Consider the following 23,375-nt stretch of genomic DNA (forward strand, 5'->3'; position numbering starts at 1 on the left):
TTAAGAGGAGACTTTGTGCAGCAGGCCTTCATGGTAAAATAGCTGCTAGGAAACCACTGCTAAGGACAGGCAACAAGCAGAAGAGACTTGTTTGGGCTAAAGAACACAAGGAATGGACATTAGACCAGTGGAAATCTGTGCTTTGGTCTGATGAGTCCAAATTTGAGATCTTTGGTTCCAACCACCGTGTCTTTGTGCGACGCAGAAAAGGTGAACGGATGGACTCTACATGCCTGGTTCCCACCGTGAAGCATGGAGGAGGAGTTGTGATGGTGTGGGGGTGCTTTGCTGGTGACACTGTTGGGGATTTATTCAAAATTGAAGGCATGCTGAACCATTATGGCTACCACAGCATCTTGCAGCGGCATGCTATTCCATTGGTTTGCGTTTAGTTGGACCATCATTTTTTTTCAACAGGACAATGACCCCAAACACTCCTCCAGGCTGTGTAAGGGCTATTTCACCAAGGGGGAAAGTGATGGGGTGCTACGCCAGATGACCTGGCCTCCACAGTCACCAGACCTGAACCCAATCGAGATGGTTTGGGGTGAGCTGGACCGCAGAGTGAAGGCAAAAGGGCCAACAAGTGCTAAGCATCTCTGGGAACTCCTTCAAGATTGTTGGAAGACCATTTCCGGTGACTACCTCTTGAAGCTCATCAAGAGAATGCCAAGAGTGTGAAAAGTAGTCATCAAAGCAAAAGGTGGCTACTTTGAAGAACCTAGAATATAAGACATATTTTCAGTTGTTTCACACTTTTTTGTTAAGTATATAATTCCACATGTGTTAATTCATAGTTTTGATGCCTTCAGTGTGAATGTACAATTTTCATAGTCATGAAAATACAGAAAAATCTTTAAATGAGAAGGTGTGTCCAAACTTTTGGTCTGTACTGTATATATATATATATATATATATATATATATATATATATATATATATATACTGTATATATTCAGTATAAAGTGGCTGGATTGCTCCGCTGACGTATTTTATATACATATTCAGTAGAAAGTGGCTGGATTGCTCCGCTGACGTATTTTGTGCGGGATTGCTCCGCTGACGTATTTTGTGCGGGATTGTTCCGCAGACGTATTTTGTGCGGGATTGCTCCACTGACGTTTTTTGTTCGGGATTGCTCCGCTGACGTTTTTTGTGCGGGATTGCTCCGCTGATGTTTTTTGTGCGGGATTGCTCTGCTGACGTATTTTATATATATATTCAGTAGAAAGTGGCTGGATTGCTTCGCTGACGTTTTTTGCGCGGGATTGCTCCTCTGACGTTTTTTGTGCGGGATTGCTCCGCTGACGTTTTTTGTGCGGGATTGCTCTGCTGACGTATTTTCTATATATATTCAGTACAAAGTGGCTGGATTGCTCCGCTGACGTATTTTGTGCAGGATTGCTTCGCTGACGTTTTTTGCGCGGGATTGCTCCTTTGACGTTTTTTGTGCGGGATTGCTCCGCTGACGTTTTTTGTGCGGGATTGCTCTGCTGACGTATTTTATATATATATTCAGTACAAAGTGGCTGGATTGCTCCGCTGACGTATTTTGTGCGGAATTGCTCCGCTGATGTATTTTGTGCGGAATTGCTCCGCTGACGTTTTTTGTGCGGGATTGCTCCGCTGACGTATTTTGTGCGGGATTGCTCCGCTGACGTTTTTTGTGCGGGATTGCTCCGCTGACTTTTTTCGTGCGGGATTGCTCCGCTGATGTGTTTTGTGCTGGATTGCTCTGCTGACGTATTTTGTGCAGGATTGCTCCGCTGACGTTTTTTGTGCGGGATTGCTCCGCTGACGTTTTTTGTGCGGGATTGCTCCGCTGACGTTTTTTGTGCGGGATTGCTCTGCTGATGTATTTTATATATATATTCAGTACAAAGTGGCTGGATTTCTCCGCTGACGTATTTTGTGCGGGATTGCTCCGCTGATGTATTTTGTGCGGAATTGCTCCGCTGACGTTTTTTGTGCGGGATTGCTCCGCTGACGTATTTTGTGCGGGATTGCTCCGCTGACGTTTTTTGTGCGGGATTGCTCCGCTGACTTTTTTTGTGCGGGATTGCTCTGCTGACGTATTTTGTGCGGGATTGCTCCGCTGATGTGTTTTGTGCTGGATTGCTCCGCTGACGTATTTTGTGCAGGATTGCTCCGCTGACGTATTTTGTGCGGGATTGCTCCGCTGACTGTGTTGGAGTACTCTGATGACTATTCTATATAGTAGATATATATATATATATATATATATATATATGTATATTTGTATATAGTATCTTCTTTAGATATATATAGATACAGTACAGACCAAAAATTTGGACACACCTTCTCATTTAAAGATTTTTCTTTAAATGAGAAGGTGTGTCCAAACTTTTGGTCTGTACTGTATATGTGTAATATATATATCTATATATAGTACAAAATGTTTTTTTTTAAGATAGAGACCGGAGGCACTGTGTGATGCAGAAATCTTCTGTCTTTAAAATGGCAGGGAAGTGTGGTGGTACGTTACATATTTAAATTATTAGTGATGTCAGGAGAGGGCGGGGGAGAACTGTGACGCCGGATCAGCGCCTGCGCAGTCCGTGCTTTCCGGCGCCATTTTGTTGAAGACACACACTGCAAGTGTGTCTTCAATGTGTCTATTGAAGACACACTTGCAATGTGTCTTCAATAAAACGGTGCCGGAAGTGCGCTATGCGCATGCGCCGGTACCGACGGTAGTATTGATTACTATGGGCAACAAAAACTGTTCCTCTGTTAATCAGTTTTCATAAATCTACTGAGAATCCATTCACCTAATAGTTTGATAGATTTATCACTATTGGTTTGGAGGAAAAGAAGAGCAGTTGCCAATAGCAACCAAATGCATCCCATCTCTCACTTCTCAAGGGCAAGAAAGCAGAGGCCTAATCGGTGGCCATAGGCCATAGTTTTGAGATGTCCACCCCTAATGTTTTCAGCCATTTACTTTACCTACTCCTTCTCCACATGTTTGTGTAGTCACCCTGGCATAAAGGCACATGTCATCACCCTAAATGTGCTGTACAAAGTACAGCTGGTACATAAGGTTGAGCCATCAGGGTGTCTGGTCACGTAGATGTCACGGGGTCAGTGTCCACAGTTGCCACCTAATCTTCACTCATGGCTCTAATGGTGCCATGTGTTCACAAGCATTTAAGACTTGGACAGGTGGACAATACCAGCTGCTGCCGCGCATTGGGGTCTTAGAAGTCCCCAGGGCTTCCATCCCTGGTCTCTGATGATTGACAGATGGGCAATTGTTCACTAACCAGCTTTGCTACCCCCAGTAACATGCCCATACTGACCACGCATGGTGTGTGCAATGACAAAAAACTAGGAAGCAAACAGAAGCGCAATAGGGTTTTATCCGAGTAAATAATGATTGAATAGAAAAGGTTATGCTAACCTAGGATCAGATGAATATACATACGTAGAAGGAAGCTGTTGTGGAGAATCCGCGCTGCTGACGAAGGAGATGACAAATCCAAGTGCACACAAGGTTGTGCGGTAAAAATAGCTTTTGTTTTTAGTGTCCACGTGTTTCGAAGTGCCTTACATCTTCCTTTGTCCTGAGGAAGAAGTTAGGCACTTCGAAACGCGTAGACACAATAAAAAACATTATTTTTTCTGCACAACCTTGTGTGCACTTGGATTTGTCATGTCCTTCGTCAGCAGCGCGGATTCTCCACAACAGCTTCCTTCTACATACGTGTGTGCATATCACTTCCGTATATGATGTGTGATCACGTCTCTGCTGTGTCATTGTGTGAATATGTAGCTATAAGCCAGAATAATAGAGGTCATATATTGTTGCACAGGGTTCTTTCCGCTGTGGATCTTGTAAAGAAGGCTTTGTGGGTGATCAGAGCAAAGGCTGCAGTGCAGAAAAGAAGACCTGCTGGAACAGAGGGCAGTACCCCTGCCATGCCAACGCGCAGTGTATTGAGGAGAAGGGTGGAGACATAACCTGCGTTGTGAGTATTGTGAACGGAAATACTGAAACTGAATTACAGAAAAGAACTCTTAATGGTACTTTAGACTTGCTGCAGGGATAAGTCAGGAAGCAGCAAAAGTCTCCACAGATTTAGTTGCAGAAATGCTGTGGATTTGCTACCGTTTTTACATTTTACATGGCAAATGGTGAAATCTGCAGCATAAAATTGACATGCCATTTCAAATCTGCGACACAGAGTAGTTTTTGCCTCAGATTTTGTCTGCAGCATGTGGTTAATATTTAATAAAATCTCATCTACAATCCTGGTACTGTAAAGGACGATGAATTTTATTCATGCAAATCTACATTGGTAAATCCATTGCATCAGGGCGGATTAAGAGTAACCAGGGCCATGGCCAGTTTAGAAGGCATGGGCCCCCCAGCACCTGATGTATCATGTGACATCACACAACTCCCTATATACAGTATGAGCTCCACATAGCTCCCTATATACAGTGTGAGCCCCACATAGCTCCTTATATACAGTGTGAGCCCTCATATAGCCTCCTATATACAATATGAGCCCTCACATAGCCTCCTATATATAGTGTGAGCCCCTACATAGCTCCCTATTAACAGTGTGAGCCCCCACATAGCCTCCTATATACAATATGAGTCCCAACATAGCTCTCTATACACAGTGTGAGCCCCCACATAGTCTCCTATATACAGTGTGAGCCCTCACATAGCCTCCTATATACAGTGTGAGCCCCCACATAGCTCCCTATTAACAGTGTGAGCCTCCACATAGCCTCCTATATACAATATGAGCCTCCACTTAATGCCCTATATACAGTGTGAGCCCCCCACATAGCTTCCTATATACAGTGTGAGCCCCCACATAGCCTCCTATATACAATATGAGCTCCCACATAGCTCCCTATACACAATGTGAGCCCCCACATAGCCTTCTATATACAGTGTGAGCCTCACATAGGCCCACCTATATACAGTATGAGCCCCACATAGCCTCTCTATATACAGTGTGAGCTTCACATAGCCTCCTATATACAGTATGAGCCCCCACTTAGCTCCCTATATACAGGCTGAGCCCTCACATAACCCCTATATACAGTGTGAGCCCCCATTTAGCTCCCTATATATAGTATAAGCCCCACATAGCCTCTTACATACAAGCACAAATCCCATGCACATATTTTAAAAAAAACACATACCTCGCTCCCGTTCCCCCGGCGCTCTGCTCCAGTCACCGGGGCTCTACTTCTTTTTGTGGGCAGCGTGTCCTTGATGGCGCGAAGACAACATTGCCTCAGGCACTAGCTGATGACATCATCGCGCCAGCATGTCACAGAAGAGGCAACGGGAGCTCCCCTGGAGCTGCGCTGCAATTTTGCATAGTCGGCAGTGGAGCTCCAGGAAAGCTTCCTGCCCACAGATGTGTCTGCACACAATGCATGATAATGGGGGCAATCTGGCCATGAACACCCCAGAGCTTTGGGCCCTGGACCGTAACCCATATTGCCCTTATTATGAATATGCGTTGCATATCAGTCCCATGTGAACGCAACTTAACTGGGTCCCCAGATTTCTGGATCAAACACTATTTTGACATCTTGGAATCTAAGGGATTACATCTCTTCTTGTGGAGAGTGAGATGACTGTGTGAGGAGACGTGCTGCTCTGGGAAATTAAATATGCAAATTCTCTCTTCATAGAGGAAGAGGACTTGAACTCTAGTGCCACCTATTTGAAGTAGCAATCCTAAAAGTCAATATCGACTCTCTAATGAGCCTTGCCATATGACAGGATAAAAGCCAAATCAGAATCTGAATTTGCAGACACGTGTTTCGGGCTTTTACCCTCATCAGTGCTAAGTATGAGATCTGATTAGACTGTTTGAGAGGCCTCTGACACATGACTTGGCAAAAAAAAAAAAAGCCATCATCACGTAGCCCCAAATTTTTTATGGTAAAAAATACACCAAATGTTTAGGCAACACTCAAATAAATGTTAGTTTCTTCATATGACTACAGTCAGGGGTCCACTTACTATACTTTTAACTATATTTTTTCTCCTTTTTGTCTTTTGTTACGTGGCTCATTTTTTTGAGCCATTGTTCATCAAATTTGCGCTGAAAGTGACAGTTCAAGTGTTCTCTGGTGAAAGTGGGTGAGGTTTGCTTTGCCAGAAGCTTTTAGATACATTTATGACATGCAACTTTTAAAAAGATCTCTACATTTTTGCTTATGTCTACTCACTTGCCTGGGAGGGGTATATGACTAGAGAAGATTCCCATTAACATTTGTCTCAAGTCTGATAAAAGTCATTTTTTTATACTTTTATGAAATTTGATATTGAAAAGATCTTATCAGATTTTTGTTCAAGAGTTTTTTTACTTTTATGCACAATTTTTTATTTTTTTTCCCCATATCTTTATAAACTATTTTTGGGAATTTGCAAATGTGTGACATTTTGATAAATTTGGCATATAAAAAAGCGCACTCCAAAAAAGTTCCCTTGATAATATTTTACCCCAAAGATATTATGGCTGTCAGTAATAACTCTTATTTATGTAGTAGCAACTTACCCCAAAGCGCACAAGAGCAGTCATGATGCAAAAGAGCAAGAAATTCTGAAGAGACTAGAAAAGGAAAGTGGAACCTGCCCATAATAGACCACAATCTGATGACAGCTGTCTCATTCTTAACATTAGGACCTAGGGAAAATGTGAAATATTCATGTGATCTTTGAGTTGATCTTCTGCCACCTGGTGGTAAAAACTGTAATTGCACATGAAAAACACAACATAAAAAAATGCTACAAAAAAATGCAAAACAATTCATTGGCCAGTTACTTAAACAATTAATAATTACAACAACAAAAAATTATTTAGAAAGCATTACATCAGACATTTATAAACAATTCTCAAATTTTAACAAGTATATACTGTAAAATTCTAAAATGGGGGCATGAATTTCCAAAACAAAAAAAAAGTTATGGTACTTGTGATTGATGCAGTTTTTGGGATGAAGAGTACTGTATGGACAGTAACATGACCTATTACATAGTGTGGATCATGTAATGGTGTCTTCTTCTTTTTCTCGTACAGTGTGCAGTTGGTTGGGCCGGTGATGGCTACGTCTGTGGCAAAGACACTGATATTGATGGATATCCGGATGCAGCTCTTTTGTGCAGTGATACAAAGTGCAAGAAGGTAAAAATTTCTCTTTTAAATCTGTTGCAAAATCGATTTAAAAACAAAAAACAAAAAAACAAGAGCCCAGAATGAGGGGGGAATCACACACAGACAGCGCATGGACATGGTAGTGCACATGAGCAAATTTCCATAGGGGCCTTAGATCCACATGGAAAAAAATCTCAACATTTACAGACCAGACTAGTGCAAATAAATATTCGGCAGCTCCTGCCCTTGTCTGCATATTGCAGACATGAATGGTCTGCAGAAATCAGCGTTCATCTGAACTTGGCCTAAAACTGTCACCTTGAATTATTGTTGTGCATCTGATAGACATATATATATATATATATATATATATATATATATATTTATATATATATATATATATATCTATATCTATGTGCTTTTCTCTCTCAGGACAATTGTATGTATGTTCCCAACTCTGGCCAGGAAGACACTGACAAGGATGGTACAGGAAATGCCTGCGATGATGATGCAGATGGAGATGGGATTCTGAACGAACAGGTCATTTGTACTTTTAAGCTTTATTGAATGTTATGGGGAAAGGAAAGAGTAATTCCATATCCTAATCATAGGGTGGTAAAGGGGATGTCTGAAGTTCTTAAAAAGGTAAAACAAGCAACACCGCAATTTACCTCCTATTAAAAATCGCTCCATTCTCAACAACGGTGGGATTTTTAATTTTCTAGTGTACAGTTTATTGTCTAGGTTATCGGCCACCCTGCAGTCTCAGAAGGCTGATTACCTAGGTAAGGCGTGTGCATCACTTGTAGACTTGTGGATCGCTGGATCCGACCAGTTTCGGTCTCCTAGCCCTTTTCTGCTGCAAAATGAGAGAGCGCAGAGTTCTGTTCAGCTGTGCAATCATGCAACAGGTATGAACTGTCAGTCTTCAGTAGCGCGCCGCCCTCAGTAAGCAGGAGGCAGAGGAGCGGCGGGCTCCTGAAGTTAGAACATTAGAATACCCCTTTAATATTTTAGGATTATACAGTGAGGGAGATTTACTAAGCAAAGTGAGCCAGAGTTCTGGCACAAATTGTACCAAAAAAAGCAGACTACATAATGTGGACCAGATTTATTATGTGTTAGACGCTCTGGCAATTTCCTATGAAGAGTTGTATTTGCTCCATATTTTAAAGCTTATCTGTTAATAGTGGACTCCAATTTTTTGGGTGCAGTACCGGCTAATGTACGATAGCCAATATGTGGTGTCAGATGGAGAAAAGTTTCCCTCATGTTGAGCAAGATGCACCAAATATGTCATCAAGAGTGGACTGCTGTGGTAAAATTTGGGCAATTTTTGTCCATCTGGTCTAGTTTAACCCTTACTCTTAATTTAGGAAATCTGCCCCACTTTCTCAAGGTAAGCCTGAGATAACAGAGTTCACGCCGCAGATGTGATTTCAGTTCTGCAGTAAAGCAGAATTAAAGCTGATGGATCCACCACATATCGGCTTCCAACAGACCCCATTGGATGGGTCCATTGGATTCCACCACGGATGTCTACTTTGGACCTGAAAATATATGCATGCTGCAGTATTTTTTCCATCAAATTTGATGAGCCTCTGATGCAGATGTGAGCACAGACTAAGGCATATTTCAGACATCCATTTTTTCATTTTATTGGAGTACATCAGTTTGTCATCAGTGTTTTGTTAATTTTCATTCATTTTTAGTTCTGGTTTTTACCATTAGTTTTCCTCGTATGCAAAAAGCTTTTCCTACCATTTAAATTGTATAAAAACAGACCGCACTTGGATGACTCACGGATGGCATCCGTGTGCTGTCAGTTTTTTTCACAGACCCATTCACTTTAAATGGCGAGTTTGATCCACAAATTGGATCAAAAATGGACTTGTCTGATTTTTTTGTGTACAATCTGCAAAAAAACAGACAAGAGATGAGCACCAAAGACTATAATAGGTATCTATTCTATCTGTGAAAAACATGGACAGAACACGCAAGTGAAAAACTGACCTCTGAATGAGGCCTAACACTGCACCAGGGCGACAGTCTCTCAAATACATCTTTGATTGATAGATCGTATTCATTTGTGCCATAACCAAATATCACCACACACTTACAACCAAGGTACTTGAAACTTCGAAATCTGTTCTTTTTTTTGCTCCTTGTCTTATTAATTTTTCTCTTTTTTTAAAGGATAACTGTGTACTTGTGGCTAATATTAATCAAAAAAATAGTGATCAAGACATATTTGGGGATGCTTGTGATAATTGCCGATTTAAACTGAACAATGACCAGAGAGACACAGACAATGACGGGGAAGGTGACGCCTGCGATGATGATATGGATGGTGACGGTAAATAGATGACGACACTTCTCTTGCTAAAACTTGCATTTCCAATAACGTGAACACACTTTGGTATGGTGAAGATGGAAAATTTCCCCATTGATCTGATGCATTTTTATAAAAAGGTATCAAGAACTTCTTGGACAACTGTCAGCGTGTCCCTAACATAGACCAGAAGGACAAGGATGGAGATGGCGTCGGTGATGCCTGTGACAGCTGCCCTGATATCATTAATCCAAATCAGGTTAGTGGTGGTGGGCTGGAGAACAATGGCTTGCAGATTTGTCTTTTGACCTCCAGCTCCTAGACATTTGTCAAGTACTTTTATGTCCTAGTACCCATGAACAGTGGTTAAGTGTCCATTCAGATTCCAAGAGTGTCTTTTGGGTTATTTTTTCCCCCCTGTTGTTCCTTAGTAAGATGTGCTTACACAGTTCTTAATGATTGGTTGGAGAATGTAATGATCAACAGTAGTGATGAGAGAATTGATTCGGGGGACTCCGGTCCACCAGCCAGGTCAGTAATCTTTGACCATTGGAGAAGAGGCCTACAAATCTTCTTGCCTCTCAGGATTTCCATCGCTTCTTTTGATTAGCCAGGCACACGAGATTGCACCAGCCTCGCTAATCAAAAGGAATGTTAGGTGGTAAGGAGATTTGCAGGCGGACCAATGGTCATAGAATACTGACCTGGCCGATGGACCAGAGTCCTACGAATTGATTTTCCCATCTCTATTTAAGAGTAGTCTTTTTTCACAAGGAGACACACATGCTTGATGGTTGCAAACACACGGAGTGGCACAGTAAGCTTCAAGGTTGCTACGAGAGTGATAGACCACATATTTGCATTTTCTCTTCCATAGCCCCATACAACTGAATGGAACAGTGGTCACACGTGAGCAGTTCCGTTCCAATCACAATGGGCACACAGGGCACATATTTTCATGATCAGTTCTGTTTGTGAATTAACCCCTTTACCTTAACGGTTCTCTTTTGGAGCAGCTCTTCATGGAGGTTGTGGACACTGGTACACCGTGGGTCGGTTTGTGCCTGGAGCGACTTCTGGCTTTTACTTGTCCTTTCAGCAGTGATGTCTCCAATCCTCAGCCTGTCCATCTCAGATGGTACTTGTGGGGATGCACCAGACACTTTTTATTGTTCTGCTGAGTGTATTTGGGTATTCTTATGATCACAAAGTCAATCACCACCAGTAGCGAGTATGCAGATGTACAAATCACAAACTCTTGCCAGCGTTTCAGCGCAGTGTTTTACCGCCACCACTCTCCGATCTATGTCCTTTTCCTGGGCCTATCTCTATGCTGGCAGACAGGGAAATTCAGTTCGGTGAAGCCCAGCAACTCTGACAGGGCGTGTTGCGCCACTGTGTACCCCGACTCGGCAACCATTACAACTCAGAACAAAAGGTGATCAGAGAGCGCTGGAGCACCCAATGGCGCAGTTTACAGCATATACACATATGATATCAGTGACGAGCCCCCTGGGCCGTGGGGTACGCGGTGCCAGGCTGGTAGATGCTGGGGGTGATGTCACAGTGGCGGTGACCCGGTCCGTGGCTCAGGGCGGTCAGTAAAAGGGGAAAATATTTATAGGGGATTTGGAAAGTTCGTGACGCCACCTGTGGATTGCGGCTAAAGGGTGCCGCCACTGCGGAGCATTCCTCTGGAGCTGGTGTTGCAGTCATCCGAGTCTTTACTCACAGTTCTTATGACAGTTCCACTGGTGCACTGTACAGGTGTCAGCCTCCCACGTCACGCTGCGTTCACCAGGCAGGAGTTCAGCACTTCCTCAGGCAGATTAGGAGTACCTGACAGAACTCCACTTTCTTGTGTTTCTAGCTAGACCGTCTTCACGCTGGGTCTTTCTCCCTCCTGCCCTGCGCTTCCCACTCTCAATCCCGCTTGGGTGCTCTGAAGTCCCTCCTGTCACGTCGGATTTCCCGGACCTGCTTGACCCTCACGGGGATTAGAATGAGGCTTCGGCAACTGACTATATAAGCCTCCGGTTTTCCCAGCCGAGACCTGGAGTAACACGGCTGGACCAGGGGCCGGTCCCCTTCTTGCGGCCTACGATCCCTCTGTCTTCTGACAGATTCGGGGCGTACGGGTGCCGTCCTGCACTCGCCGTACCCCATGGGATCCCTTCTTTAGATCGGAGGCTACTCCTCTGCTCCCCTCCTGGGCCTCTAGGACTGGGCCCTACTTGTGGAGCAGAGCTCCTAATGAGACTCTGCTCCCTGACTGTCTTCCTGAACTGTTCTTCTGAACTCAATTGCCACCCTAAGATGGCTTCCCATTTTATATCTCCTACAATGGTGCTCCCTTAAACTACTTCCTCCACCCACACCCACTACTGGTTTCCCCTACCTTTGGGTTCCCCCCACTCCAGCCAGGGTCAGGGCTCAGCTCTGCGCACGCATGTTGCCCCTCCAGCCGGCCTGGAGTAGTGTAGTGTTGGATGCAGGTGTTGGGGTTCCGGGCAGCACTCCCTCCTTACCTGAGAGAAGGGAGACACCACACCTCTGGGTGAGGTGCAGTACCTCTGTGGCAACTAAACCCTCAGGGGCGCCACATCAGCATGCTGCCCAATGGCCATATAATCATTATCCATCCTACATGACCATCACAATGCCAGTATATGATATTCACATATCTCCTCTTGTCTTCATAGTCCGACATTGATAATGACCTGGTGGGAGATTCCTGTGACACTAACCAAGACAGGTATAGTATATCATAGGTGTTACTATGTGTGTTTTAAATATGCAAATTGCCTCTTCAGAGAGGAAGAGGACTAGAACACTAGTGCCACCATACCAGAATCTCAGTTTGCAGACACGGTGTTTCAGGATGTTGCCCCTCATCAGTTCAAAGTGTGAGATCTGATTTGGCTGGGTGAGAGGCTTCTGACAAGAATCCAAGGGGTGACATTTCTCCTTGTGGAGATTGACATGCCAAGACTGGCATGCCAATGTGAGGAGGCTTTAAAACCTTGCAATGCTCCTCTGGGAAATTAAATATGCAAATTGCCTCTTCAGAGAGGAAGAGGACTAGAACGCTTGTGCCACCTGTTGGAAGTAGCAATCCTAAAAGTCAATATCGACCCTTTAACGAGCCTTGCCACATGACTTAGGATAAAAGCCATACCAGAATCTTAGTTTACAGACACGGTGCTTCAGGGTGCTGCCCCTCATCAGTGCAAAGTGTGAGATCTGATTTGGCTAGGTGAGAGGCTTCTGACCTGGATCCAAGTGGTAACTCTCCACAAAGAGAAACTTTACCCTATGTGCGTCTTGTAACACACACAGGACACTTTTGTATTGTCCTTGTGTGTCAGAGGCATTGGGAATATAGGACTTTCCCATCATTAAGAAACATTAAAATACATTAATGTATGTCACATGACATAGGGAATTTAGATTGTGAGCCCCAATAGGGACAGCGATGAGGATGTCTTTAAAGCTCTGCGGAATTAATTGTTCTATATAAGCAAGCATGATAAGAATAAGAATTAATAATATAAATTTCTAATTTTTTTATCCTACAGTAGAATGGCACTAACCACTAGATGGAGCAAAGTGATCAGTAAAAAAAATCCCTCCCTATAGTTATGAAGATTGGCCAAAGTTTATAGATTGTTTTTTAAGGGTGATTGCATTCATAGCAATACTGCCAAATCTCCAAGCTAAAGGGGAAAAAACAACATCAGCCAATTACTACAGCCCCTCTCCACTCACTTGTAATTTGATGGTACAGCAGTCACAGGTTATTTACCATGTTTGCTCACATTTATATATCAAATTGCTCCTGCTTGATTACTAACTGTTGACCCCCCTTTAAATGCCAATGTCAGTCTTCCATAGATCTAATTAAATGGTGCAATCGCCCATGCGAACGGTCATGGTTTTCAACTGCTCCCCGCATTGTGATTGTGGGGAGCTAATGGGTTTTCATGGCAGCCGACGGCCTGCTGAAGATTATCGTCATCATTTTGGTTCTCCTGTGAAGCCCATCAAGCGTGTGGACGTTCTATGAGACCATATTTTATACTATATAGTGCAATACTTCAGTATATAATACAAGTGATTAAATGATCCCAGGTTCAGTTGCCAAAAGGGAATTAAAATATAAAGTGAAAATGAGATTTTTTTTTGTATAAATATGAAAAAAAATAATTAAATATTAAAAAATATAACATGTCAAATCATCACCATTTTTCCCTGTTAAAAATAAAGAAATAACAAACAATAATCATTTTTGTCTGTAAAAGTAAGGTCCAACAAGATATAAATTAATTAACCTAATTGGTAAACGGCGTAATTAGAAAAAGAACCAAAATGCCAGAATTGCAAAAACTACAATAAAAAGAGATCAATTTATCGTATCTAACCAAATATAGTATCAATAAAAACATCAACCCGCCCAGCAAAAAACATGCCCACATACAGCTCCATTGATAGAAAAATGAAAAGGATGCGGATCTCAAAATTGGAGACACAAGCTAAATTTTTTTTACAAACTTAAATAAAATATATATATACAAGACCTGTAGAATCATATTGTCAGGTCATTTTTAAAGCACAAAAAAACGTAGTAAAAGCAAAACTCAAAAAAAAATTAGCGAATTGCTTTTTTTGCATCATTTCACGACATATGGTGCCACTGAAAACTACAACTCAGCCCCCAAAAAACTAGCCCTCTTATGACTGTATCGATGGAAAAGTAAAAAATTATCACTCTTGACACATGGGGAGGAAAAAAATGAAAGTGCAAAAATGGAAAATCGCCTGGTTTGGAAGGGGTTAATCATTACATTTAGGCCATGTGCACACGTTCAGTATTTGGTCAGTATTTTTCATCAGTAATCAGGACGAGAGGAACAATCAGAGGAAAAGTATAATAGAAACACGTCACCAATTCTGCACTCCTGGTTTTGGCTTACAAATACATAAGATAAAATACTGACCAAATACTGAATGTGTGAATGTGGTCTTATTGTCATTATTTACGTTCAATCATCGGGTACAGTGGAATCGACATAAAACACATTTAGGCTACATTTACATGTACGGTTTCTTTTCCATTTTATGACCTGTACATACTATTGCATGTTTCTTCATTTCTTCTACACAGTGATGGAGATGGTCACCAGGACAGCTCAGACAATTGCCCCACAGTCATTAACAGTTCCCAGCTGGACACAGACAAGGACGGCCTGGGAGATGAGTGTGATGATGACGATGATAATGACGGAATACCAGATATTATTCCTCCAGGCCCTGACAACTGCAGACTAGTCCCTAACCCCGGGCAAGAAGATGACAACGGTATGAAAGCTTTATGATAGTAGAACGTTAGCCAGTGATATCACTAATATCAGGAATGGACACAGCTCATTCTTATTTTCGTTGCATTAAAGAGAACTTTTCATAATTTTCATCCTATGAAATCATCATCATAAAGGGTCCAAGGAAAAGCAGTCAGTTGAAACACAATGTAGAAAGTGATCTATGTCCAACACTTTCCACATACGAGAGGTAGAAATTCCAGGGCAGAGAGATTGTCCAGGCCCAACTTGACAACCACCATGATTGTTCATAGCTTTCCAATTTTCGATGCACGCCAATGAGTCGGACTCCTATCTGTCTTTGACAGTGACATTTTTGAGGACAATGAACCCTACAGATCAATTTCTGTCTTTAGTATTTTTCCAATGCCCAGTGTTATAGCTCATTTGCAGTGACTCCCTAAATACATTTACTATTATAGACAGAAGGCATGTAAAAATTTTGGCACCCATGGTCAAAATTGTGAACCGTGCATGCAAAAGTTTGGGCACCCTGTATGGTTAGTACCTAGTAACAACCCTTTTTGAAATTGTAAACAATTTTTGTAGCCATACAAGAGTTTTTCAATTTTTGTTTGAGGGATTTTCATCCATTCTTCCTTGGAATATTCTTCCAGTTCTGTGAGATTCCTGGATCGTCTTGTAAGCACTGCTATTGTGAGGTCTAGCCACAGATTTTCAATGATGGTCAGATCAGGGGACTGTGAGGGCTATTGTAAAACCTTCAGCTTGCGCCTTTTGAGGTAGTCTGTTGTGGATTTTGATGTGTGTTTAGGATTATGAGCCATTTGAAGAAGCCAACCTCTTTTCAACTTCAGCTTTTTTACAGATGGTGTTATGTTTTCATCAAGAATCTGTTGAAATTTCATTGAATCCATTCTTCCCTCTACCCGTGAAACGTTCCCCATGCCATTGGCTGCAACACAACCTCAAAACATGATTGATCCATCCCCATGCTTTTGTGGCGCCCCTGAGGGTTCGGTCGCCACAGAGGTACTGCACCTCACCCAGAGGTGTGGTGTCTCCCTTCTCTCAGGTAAGGAGGGAGTGCTGCACGGAACCCCAACACCTACATCCAACACTACACTACCCCAGGCCAGCAGGAGGGGCAAGACGCAATGTAGTTTTCTGCTGAGCCCTGGCCCTGGCTGGGGTGGGGGGAACCCAAAGCTAGGGGGAACCAGTAGTGGGTGTGGGTGGAGGAAGTAGTTTATGGGAGCACTCATATAGTAGATATATAAAAGGTAGACCTCTTAACGTTAGTGTGGAGTGTGGTTCAGAGGAACAGTCTGGGAGCAGAGTCTCTGTAGGAGCTCTGCTCCATTACAAGGGCCCAGGACTGAGGCCCAGGAGGGGGAGCAGGGAGTAAGCTCCGTTCTACAGAAGGGATCCTAGGGGAGTACGGCGAGTGCAGGCGGCACCCGTACACCCCGAACCTGCCAAGTGTCAGGAGGATCTAGACCGCAAGAAGGGGACCGGCCCCTGGGCCAGTCGTGCAGCTTCAGGCCTCGGCTGGAAAAACCGGAGGCTTCTGACTTCTATAGCTATTAGCCAAACCCCCACTTCAATCCAAGTAAGGTCAAGCAGATCTGTGCAACTCCGACGGACAGGGGGGACCTCGCAGCACCCGAACAGGATTCACAGTGGGAAGCGCAGGGCAGGAGGGAGTAAGACCCAGCGTGAAGTCGGTCTAGAGAGATACATAAGAAAGTGGGGTTCTGCCAGGTACACCCGAACTGCCTGAGGAAGGACTGAACCCCTGCCCGGTGAACGCAGTGCGACGCGGGAGGCTTGCACCAGTACAGTACACCTGTGGACTGTCTAAGAACTGTGAGTAAATCTTGGATCACTGCACTGAGCTGCCTCCGCTCCTTTCTTTCGCCGGTGCCGTTTCCCTCCCTGCACTACAACGCCCAGTGCACCTCCATTTATTTACACTGCCCTGAGGCCTGCTCCACCTGTGGGGAGCCGTTCCATCTCAAGCTGCCCTAACACCTGCCTCAAAGGACTGTCGCAGCGCTGGTGATCCTCACCAGACACCACAGGTGGCGTCACGACAAATCCCCTATAAATATCCCCTTTTTGCACTGACCGCCCTGGGTCACGGACCGGGCCAGCCACCGTGATCTCCCCCCCAAAAGCAGCCATAAGGCCCAGCTGCCGAGTACCCCACGGCCCTGGGGGTGAGTCACTTAATGGTTGGAGAGTAGTGATGAGCGAGTATGTTCTGTTAACCCTTTCAGCAAGCATGCTCAGACGAGCACTGAGTATCTTCAGCGAGCTCGGGTGTTATGTTTCAGTCTCTCTGTGTGCATGATTTGCGACTGTTTGACAGCTTTAATACATGTAAGGAATGTCAACTTCTTAAGCATTCCTCACATGTATTAAATCTGTCAAACAGTCGCAAATCATGCTCACGGGACTGATTCAAACAAATAACACCGAGCACTCTGAAGATACTCGGTGCTCGCCCGAGCATGCTCGCTGAGAGGGTTACCAGAACATACTAGCTCATCACTATTGGAGAGATGTTCTTTTCCTGAAATTCTGTGCCCTTTTTTCTCCACATTTTAGCCACTGATCATTGTGGCCAAACTGTTCTATTTTAACCTCATCAGTCCACGGGACTTGTTTCCAAAATGCATCAGGCTTCTTTAGATGTTCTTTTGCATACTTCTGATGCTGACTTTTATGGTGAGGACACAGGAAAGTTTTTCTTCTGATGACTCTTCCATGAAGGCCATATTTGTGCAGGTGTCTCTGAACGGTAGAACAATGTACCACAACTCCAGAGTCTGCTAAATCTTTCTGCAGGTCTTTTGTAGTCAAGCGGGGGTTCTGATTTGCCTCTCTAGCAATTCTACAAGCAGCTCTCACTGAAATTTTGCTTGGTCTCCCAGACCTTATCTTGACCTCCACTGTTTCTGTTATCTGTCATTTCTTAACAACATTTTGAACTGAGGAAAAGGCAACTTGAAAATGCTTTGCTATCTTTGTATAGCCTTCTCCTGCTTTGTGGGCCTCCACCATTTTCATTTTCAGAGTGTTAGGCATCTGCTTAGAAGAACCCATGGCTGCAGTTTTATGGCACAAGGTTCGAGAGGGCTGGGTTTTTATACAGCTGGGAAATTTGCATCACCTGGCCTTTCCTAACGATGGTGAACAAGCCATAACCCAAACAGGCTAATTAAGGTCTGAAACCTTGGTCAAAGTTATCTGAGCACACAAATCTCCAAGGGTGCCCTAACTTTTAGATAGACCCATTTTCCTTTTTGTAATTTTTAAAATGTAAAAGAGGAAAGTATATATATATTTGCCTAAAATACAATGAAAATGTGTCATCTTTAGCTTTAGGCCTTTTAGAGATCATTTCATCTTCAACTTGCTTAACTGTTCACAATAACAGTAATTTTGACCAGGGATGGCTAAACTTTTATATGCCACTATAGGCTGAGCACAGGATACCTCATGGTAAAACAATTGTTTAAAGGGATTCTGTCACCAAGTTTTTGCCATCTAATCTAAGAGCAGCATAATGTAGGGGCAAAGACCCTGATTCCAGCGATGTGTCACTTACTGGGCTGCTTTCTGTAGTTTACAGCTTTATCAATGGGAGATTATCACTAAAGGACTAGTAAACAAGCTGCCATGTAGTCCTCCATATTCATGAGCTCTGTATAACCCCGCCTCCACCACTGATAAGCAGTTTTCTGCCTATGCACAGTGTACACAGAAAGCTGCCAATCAGTGGTGTGGGCAGGTTTATACAGAGATCAATATTCAGAGAACATACTGTATATTGGTATTTGCAAATGTGTCCGGTCTTAAATCAGTAATTATCATGGCAGCTCCAAACAACAGCCAATAGCATTTCCTTTGTTGACTTGTCATCAGAGCTGTGTGCGAAGGGAGCTGGCTTTTTGCTATCTAAGCCAGCCACCTTCTCCATCTTTATATTGGTCATGAAACATGATAAGTTATGTTGACCCAGGACATGCGTGCCTGTATCGAGCGCAAGTAGGAAGTAGAGCTAACCGGACCTGAAGCCGCTGCTGATCCCCGAGATCTGGGGATCTTTGTGAAGCTAAAAAAAATAGTGAGTTGTATTTATATTAGGAACATATCTAATCATATTTCTTAAGTGGACAACCACTTTAATGACCTGTTTGTGTAATGTTAGATTGACCCTGGTCCTCCAGAGCCATATATGATCTTTTTATCCACTCTACACAGATATATGAGATCTTAAATTTTTGACACTTCTCTATTAATTCAGAATTCCTATTAGAATAATTGAAAATGGATTTCCATAATCAGACAGACTTAAACCTAATATTTGACATGTCTTGTCCTATGCCTAGATGATGGAGTTGGAGACATCTGCGAGTCTGACTTTGACCAGGACACAATTATTGACCGCATTGATGTCTGCCCAGAAAATGCTGAGATCACTCTGACCGACTTTAGAGCCTATCAAACTGTGGTTCTTGACCCTGAGGGTGATGCCCAAATCGATCCCAACTGGATTGTTCTGAACCAGGTGAGACATGAGGCTGTATTTCTATGAGGCTGTCACCCTCGAGTCAGGAGAGCCACGGCTAGTCCGTGCATTGCGGTCCGATCTCAGAATGACAACGTTTTAATGGTTGTTTTGGCAACATATGAACTCCTTGTCCAACAACTAATACTTTATATTCACTATAAATTCTTTATTATAAGAAAGGGCCATATAGAAACGTGTTTTGTAATAAGATAATTTCATCTTTAACCCCATTAAGGATGCAGACAATATTCGTTTTTGCGCTTTAAATTTTTCCTCCAATTCTTCCAAGATTTTTTATTTTTTCTGTTGTCTAACACATGAGGGCTCGTTTCTTAAAGGATGAGTTATAGTTTTGAATGACACCATTCACTTTACCATGTAATGTACTGAAAATAAGAAACAATTCTAGTGAAATGGTGAAAAATAAAACACAATTCCACCATTGTTTTTTTTGTCTTTAATTTTACGCAAGTCATTGTACAGTAAAAATGACCTGGAAACATAATTCTCCGGGTTAGTACAATTGCAGTGATACCAAATGTGTAGATTTTTTTTATTATTATTTTAGTGGCTTAAAAAAATTCCGAACTTTCTAAAAAAAAAAAGTTGGGTTGTGTCACCATTTTCCAAGACCCATGACTATTTTGTTTTTCCATCGTTGAAGCTGTGTGAGGGCTTGTTTTTTTGCATCCTGAGCCGTAATTTTTAATGGTACCATTTTTGGGTAGATTCATGCATTTCTTGGAGAGCTGCAGCAACTGAAAAATGGCAGCTCTGGTGTTTCTATTTTTTTTTGGGAGTTTACTGACTGGTTAAATAATATGATATTTTGATAGATCCTACTTAATATACTCATCTACCTCTGCTTTCTCGAGTTTCCTGCCCCGTTCTTCTCTGTGACGTCACCACTCTGTAGACTGGCCTGGTCACATTGCGCTCTGCTTTGTATTGGTACGTCATGGTGATGGAGGTGATTAATATAACTTTTGCATTAATTATTATTTTTTCTTTTTGCTTCTATTTACAGGGAATGGAGATTGTGCAAACAATGAACAGTGACCCAGGACTTGCTGTAGGTGCGTCATCACTAGCGCTGTCTTGTATTAGTCTTTACTAGAAACTATAGAGTAAAATGACACATCCGATCTATAAGGCCTGATGTACATGACTATGTAGCTCCTAGGGAAGAACAGCTCTGTAGATCCGGCACCTTCTGGAGCTTTGTATGATGGCACATGGAGTTCAGTACAGATACAAAGTATGGAGCTGTTCAGGGCTTCATGTGCCTCTATGCAATCTTCATACTGTGTGGATGAGGCTTAAAGGGAGAGCCCTGCACGTTGACCCTGACACTGCAAGAGCCAAACAGGCGCCCACATATACACACAAAGTGTCAAGGCGCGAGCGCGCTCTGATCTCCTCTCCTATGTGCTGCACACAGGATCACAGGGCTGGGGAGTTATCTGAGGCATCAATCCAGCGTCATCAATCCAGCTAAGGGAAAGTGCACAACACGTTGCTTGAGTGGGTGAAATGATGCACTGAGCTCTTGGCCACACCACGGGTGCACTGAGGAGCCCTCAAGTGCATATGTAATAAAATAATAAAATCTATACTGAACGTATGAGTTTCATAGGAGCTAAGTCCCCTATAGGAATGTATGTATAAGTAGTAAGAATCGAGTTTTGGGGGTGACAGACTCCCTTTATTACACCTAAGCCATCCAGAACATCTGTAAATCCGGCATGTCTTTTCCCACCACTGTGGGAGGAACAGATTCTATCATCAGGTCAGTGGAGTGTGGGATTCATTGATGTCGTCTTTGTGTTTTCCTCAGGCTATACAGCTTTTAATGGCGTTGACTTTGAAGGCACATTTCACGTGAACACAGTCACAGATGATGACTACGCCGGTTTCATATTTGGCTACCAGGACAGTTCTAGTTTCTATGTGGTTATGTGGAAGCAAACGGAGCAGACATATTGGCAGGCCACTCCTTTCCGAGCTGTTGCGGAACCTGGAATTCAGCTCAAGGTAATCTCTCACTATCTACCATGAACATATTATAAAACAGGGAATAAATATATATAGGAGGTTTCAAAAACTAAATAGGTAGACCGATGAGACACAAACTCCTCTATACGTAAAATGTAATATCAATCTTTATTGATAACAATATAAAAACACATTTAAAAGGAGAAGTAGTGCAGAGAATGAGCAAATGGTATCTTAGTTACATGCAATACATATGTGAAAGATTATTTTTAGCAAGGTATAACTCAGCCCCTATAACCTCATGAGGAAACCAAAACTCTTAGAGCACAGTAAGTAACATTGATAATACCATATCATATACCATCTGAATCCATAATAAATAATGAATAAGCTGTATCCCATATAAACGACAACAGCACCACCTGCTGGACAGGAAATTATCCTGTTTAAAGTAAAGTGCTAGTGACTGGGGTTTAAGCTAATAATAAATAGGAGAGAACTGTGCAATGCTCTATGAAACATCAATTAATAAAGAGCTATATAATAATGTGCTACTGGCTCAATTTCATGACATATACACAGGAATAAATAAGAACTCCCTATAATGAATATGGTAACCTATTAGTGCACGATGGATATAGGCTGTATATCCAACAGGGAAAAGTGCTATGCATGCACATAAGGGATTAATGGTAATATTTTCTTAGCTCTACATGTTACTATCATTCTCTGTCAGCCTTTTTATCCCATTAATATAATTTTTTTAAATCCTGAATGTCTAAACAGCTCTTGCATGTGCATATTTATGTGCATTCATAGCACCTTTCCCTGTTGGATATACAGCCTATATCCATTGTGCACTAATAAGTTACCATATTAATTACAGGGAGTTATTATCTATTTATTCCTGAGTATATGTCATAATATTGAGTCACTAGTACTCTATTATATAGGTCTTTATTAATTTATGTTTTATAGAGCATTGCACAGTTCTCTCCTATTTATTATTAGATTAAACCCCAGTCACTAGCACTTTACTTTAAACAGAATTATTTCCTATCCAGTAGGTGGTGCTGTTGTCGTTTATATGTGATGCAGCTTATTATTTATTATGGATTCAGATGGTATATGATATTGTATTAAACCCATTTGTATTATCAATGTTACTTACTGTGCTCGAAGATTTTGGGTTTCCTCATGAGGTTATAGGAGCTGAGTTATACCTTGTTAAAAATATTATCTCACATATATTGCATGCAAATAAGATACCATTTGCTCATTCTCTGCACTACTACTCCTTTTTTATGTGTTTTTATATTGTTATCAATAAAGATTCTTATTACATTTTACTTATAGAGGAGTTTGTGTCTCATCGGTCTACCTATGAACATAGCTATATTTCTACCTAATATTGCTACTTTTATCTTACATGTAAAGCACTAATATATATCTGTAATCTAAAATGAAACAAAATCAGGTTTTCTATGATCTTCTCTATGACGGGTTTTCCTAAGAGTTTGGCACAGACATCTTTTTACCATTAGCCTGCTGGGATATCTCTTGCCTCCAGCCTGGTAAATATTCCAGTTGCAGCGGGAGGTGTGCGAGTTCGGCTCTTGGTCGGCTCTTGGTCGGCTCTTGGGCGGCTCTTGGGCGGCTCTTGGTCGGCTCTTGGTCGGCTCTTGGGCGGCTCTTGGTCGGCTCTTGGTCGGCTCTTGGGCGGCTCTTGGTCGGCTCTTGGTCGGCTCTTGGTCGGCTCTTGGTCGGCTCTTGGGCGGCTCTTGGGCGGCTCTTGGGCGGCTCTTGGTCGGCTCTTGGGCGGCTCTTGGTCGGCTCTTGGGCGGCTCTTGGTCAGCTTCCATATAATGTGATCAGCGGATGGAAGGTGTGTACACTGCTCATTCCAGAGCCATGACTCTTCTATGGCAACTCTCCCGGGGAAACACAGGAGTGAAGTCATACTGAAGTCT

The 23,375-nt window shown here is 42.6% G+C and overlaps 1 protein-coding gene across 1 annotated transcript in view; it reads left to right on the forward strand.

The window, feature by feature from the left end:
- THBS4 (thrombospondin 4) overlaps positions 1–23,375 on the forward strand; it is a 93,180-nt gene that overhangs the window by 44,614 nt on the left and 25,191 nt on the right. The window contains exons 10-19 of the mRNA XM_073680194.1: positions 3,837–3,992; positions 7,083–7,187; positions 7,590–7,697; positions 9,354–9,513; positions 9,630–9,748; positions 12,192–12,244; positions 14,654–14,847; positions 19,229–19,407; positions 20,438–20,486; positions 21,248–21,444. Coding sequence (XP_073536295.1) covers positions 3,837–3,992; positions 7,083–7,187; positions 7,590–7,697; positions 9,354–9,513; positions 9,630–9,748; positions 12,192–12,244; positions 14,654–14,847; positions 19,229–19,407; positions 20,438–20,486; positions 21,248–21,444 — 1,320 coding nt within the window. The remainder of the gene's footprint in view (positions 1–3,836; positions 3,993–7,082; positions 7,188–7,589; positions 7,698–9,353; positions 9,514–9,629; positions 9,749–12,191; positions 12,245–14,653; positions 14,848–19,228; positions 19,408–20,437; positions 20,487–21,247; positions 21,445–23,375) is intronic.

This window comes from Phyllobates terribilis, unplaced genomic scaffold (assembly GCF_046119375.1).
Source record: "Phyllobates terribilis strain yellow unplaced genomic scaffold, ASM4611937v1 Scaffold_1__5_contigs__length_1240528914, whole genome shotgun sequence".
In the NCBI taxonomy this organism is placed as follows: domain Eukaryota; kingdom Metazoa; phylum Chordata; class Amphibia; order Anura; family Dendrobatidae; genus Phyllobates; species Phyllobates terribilis.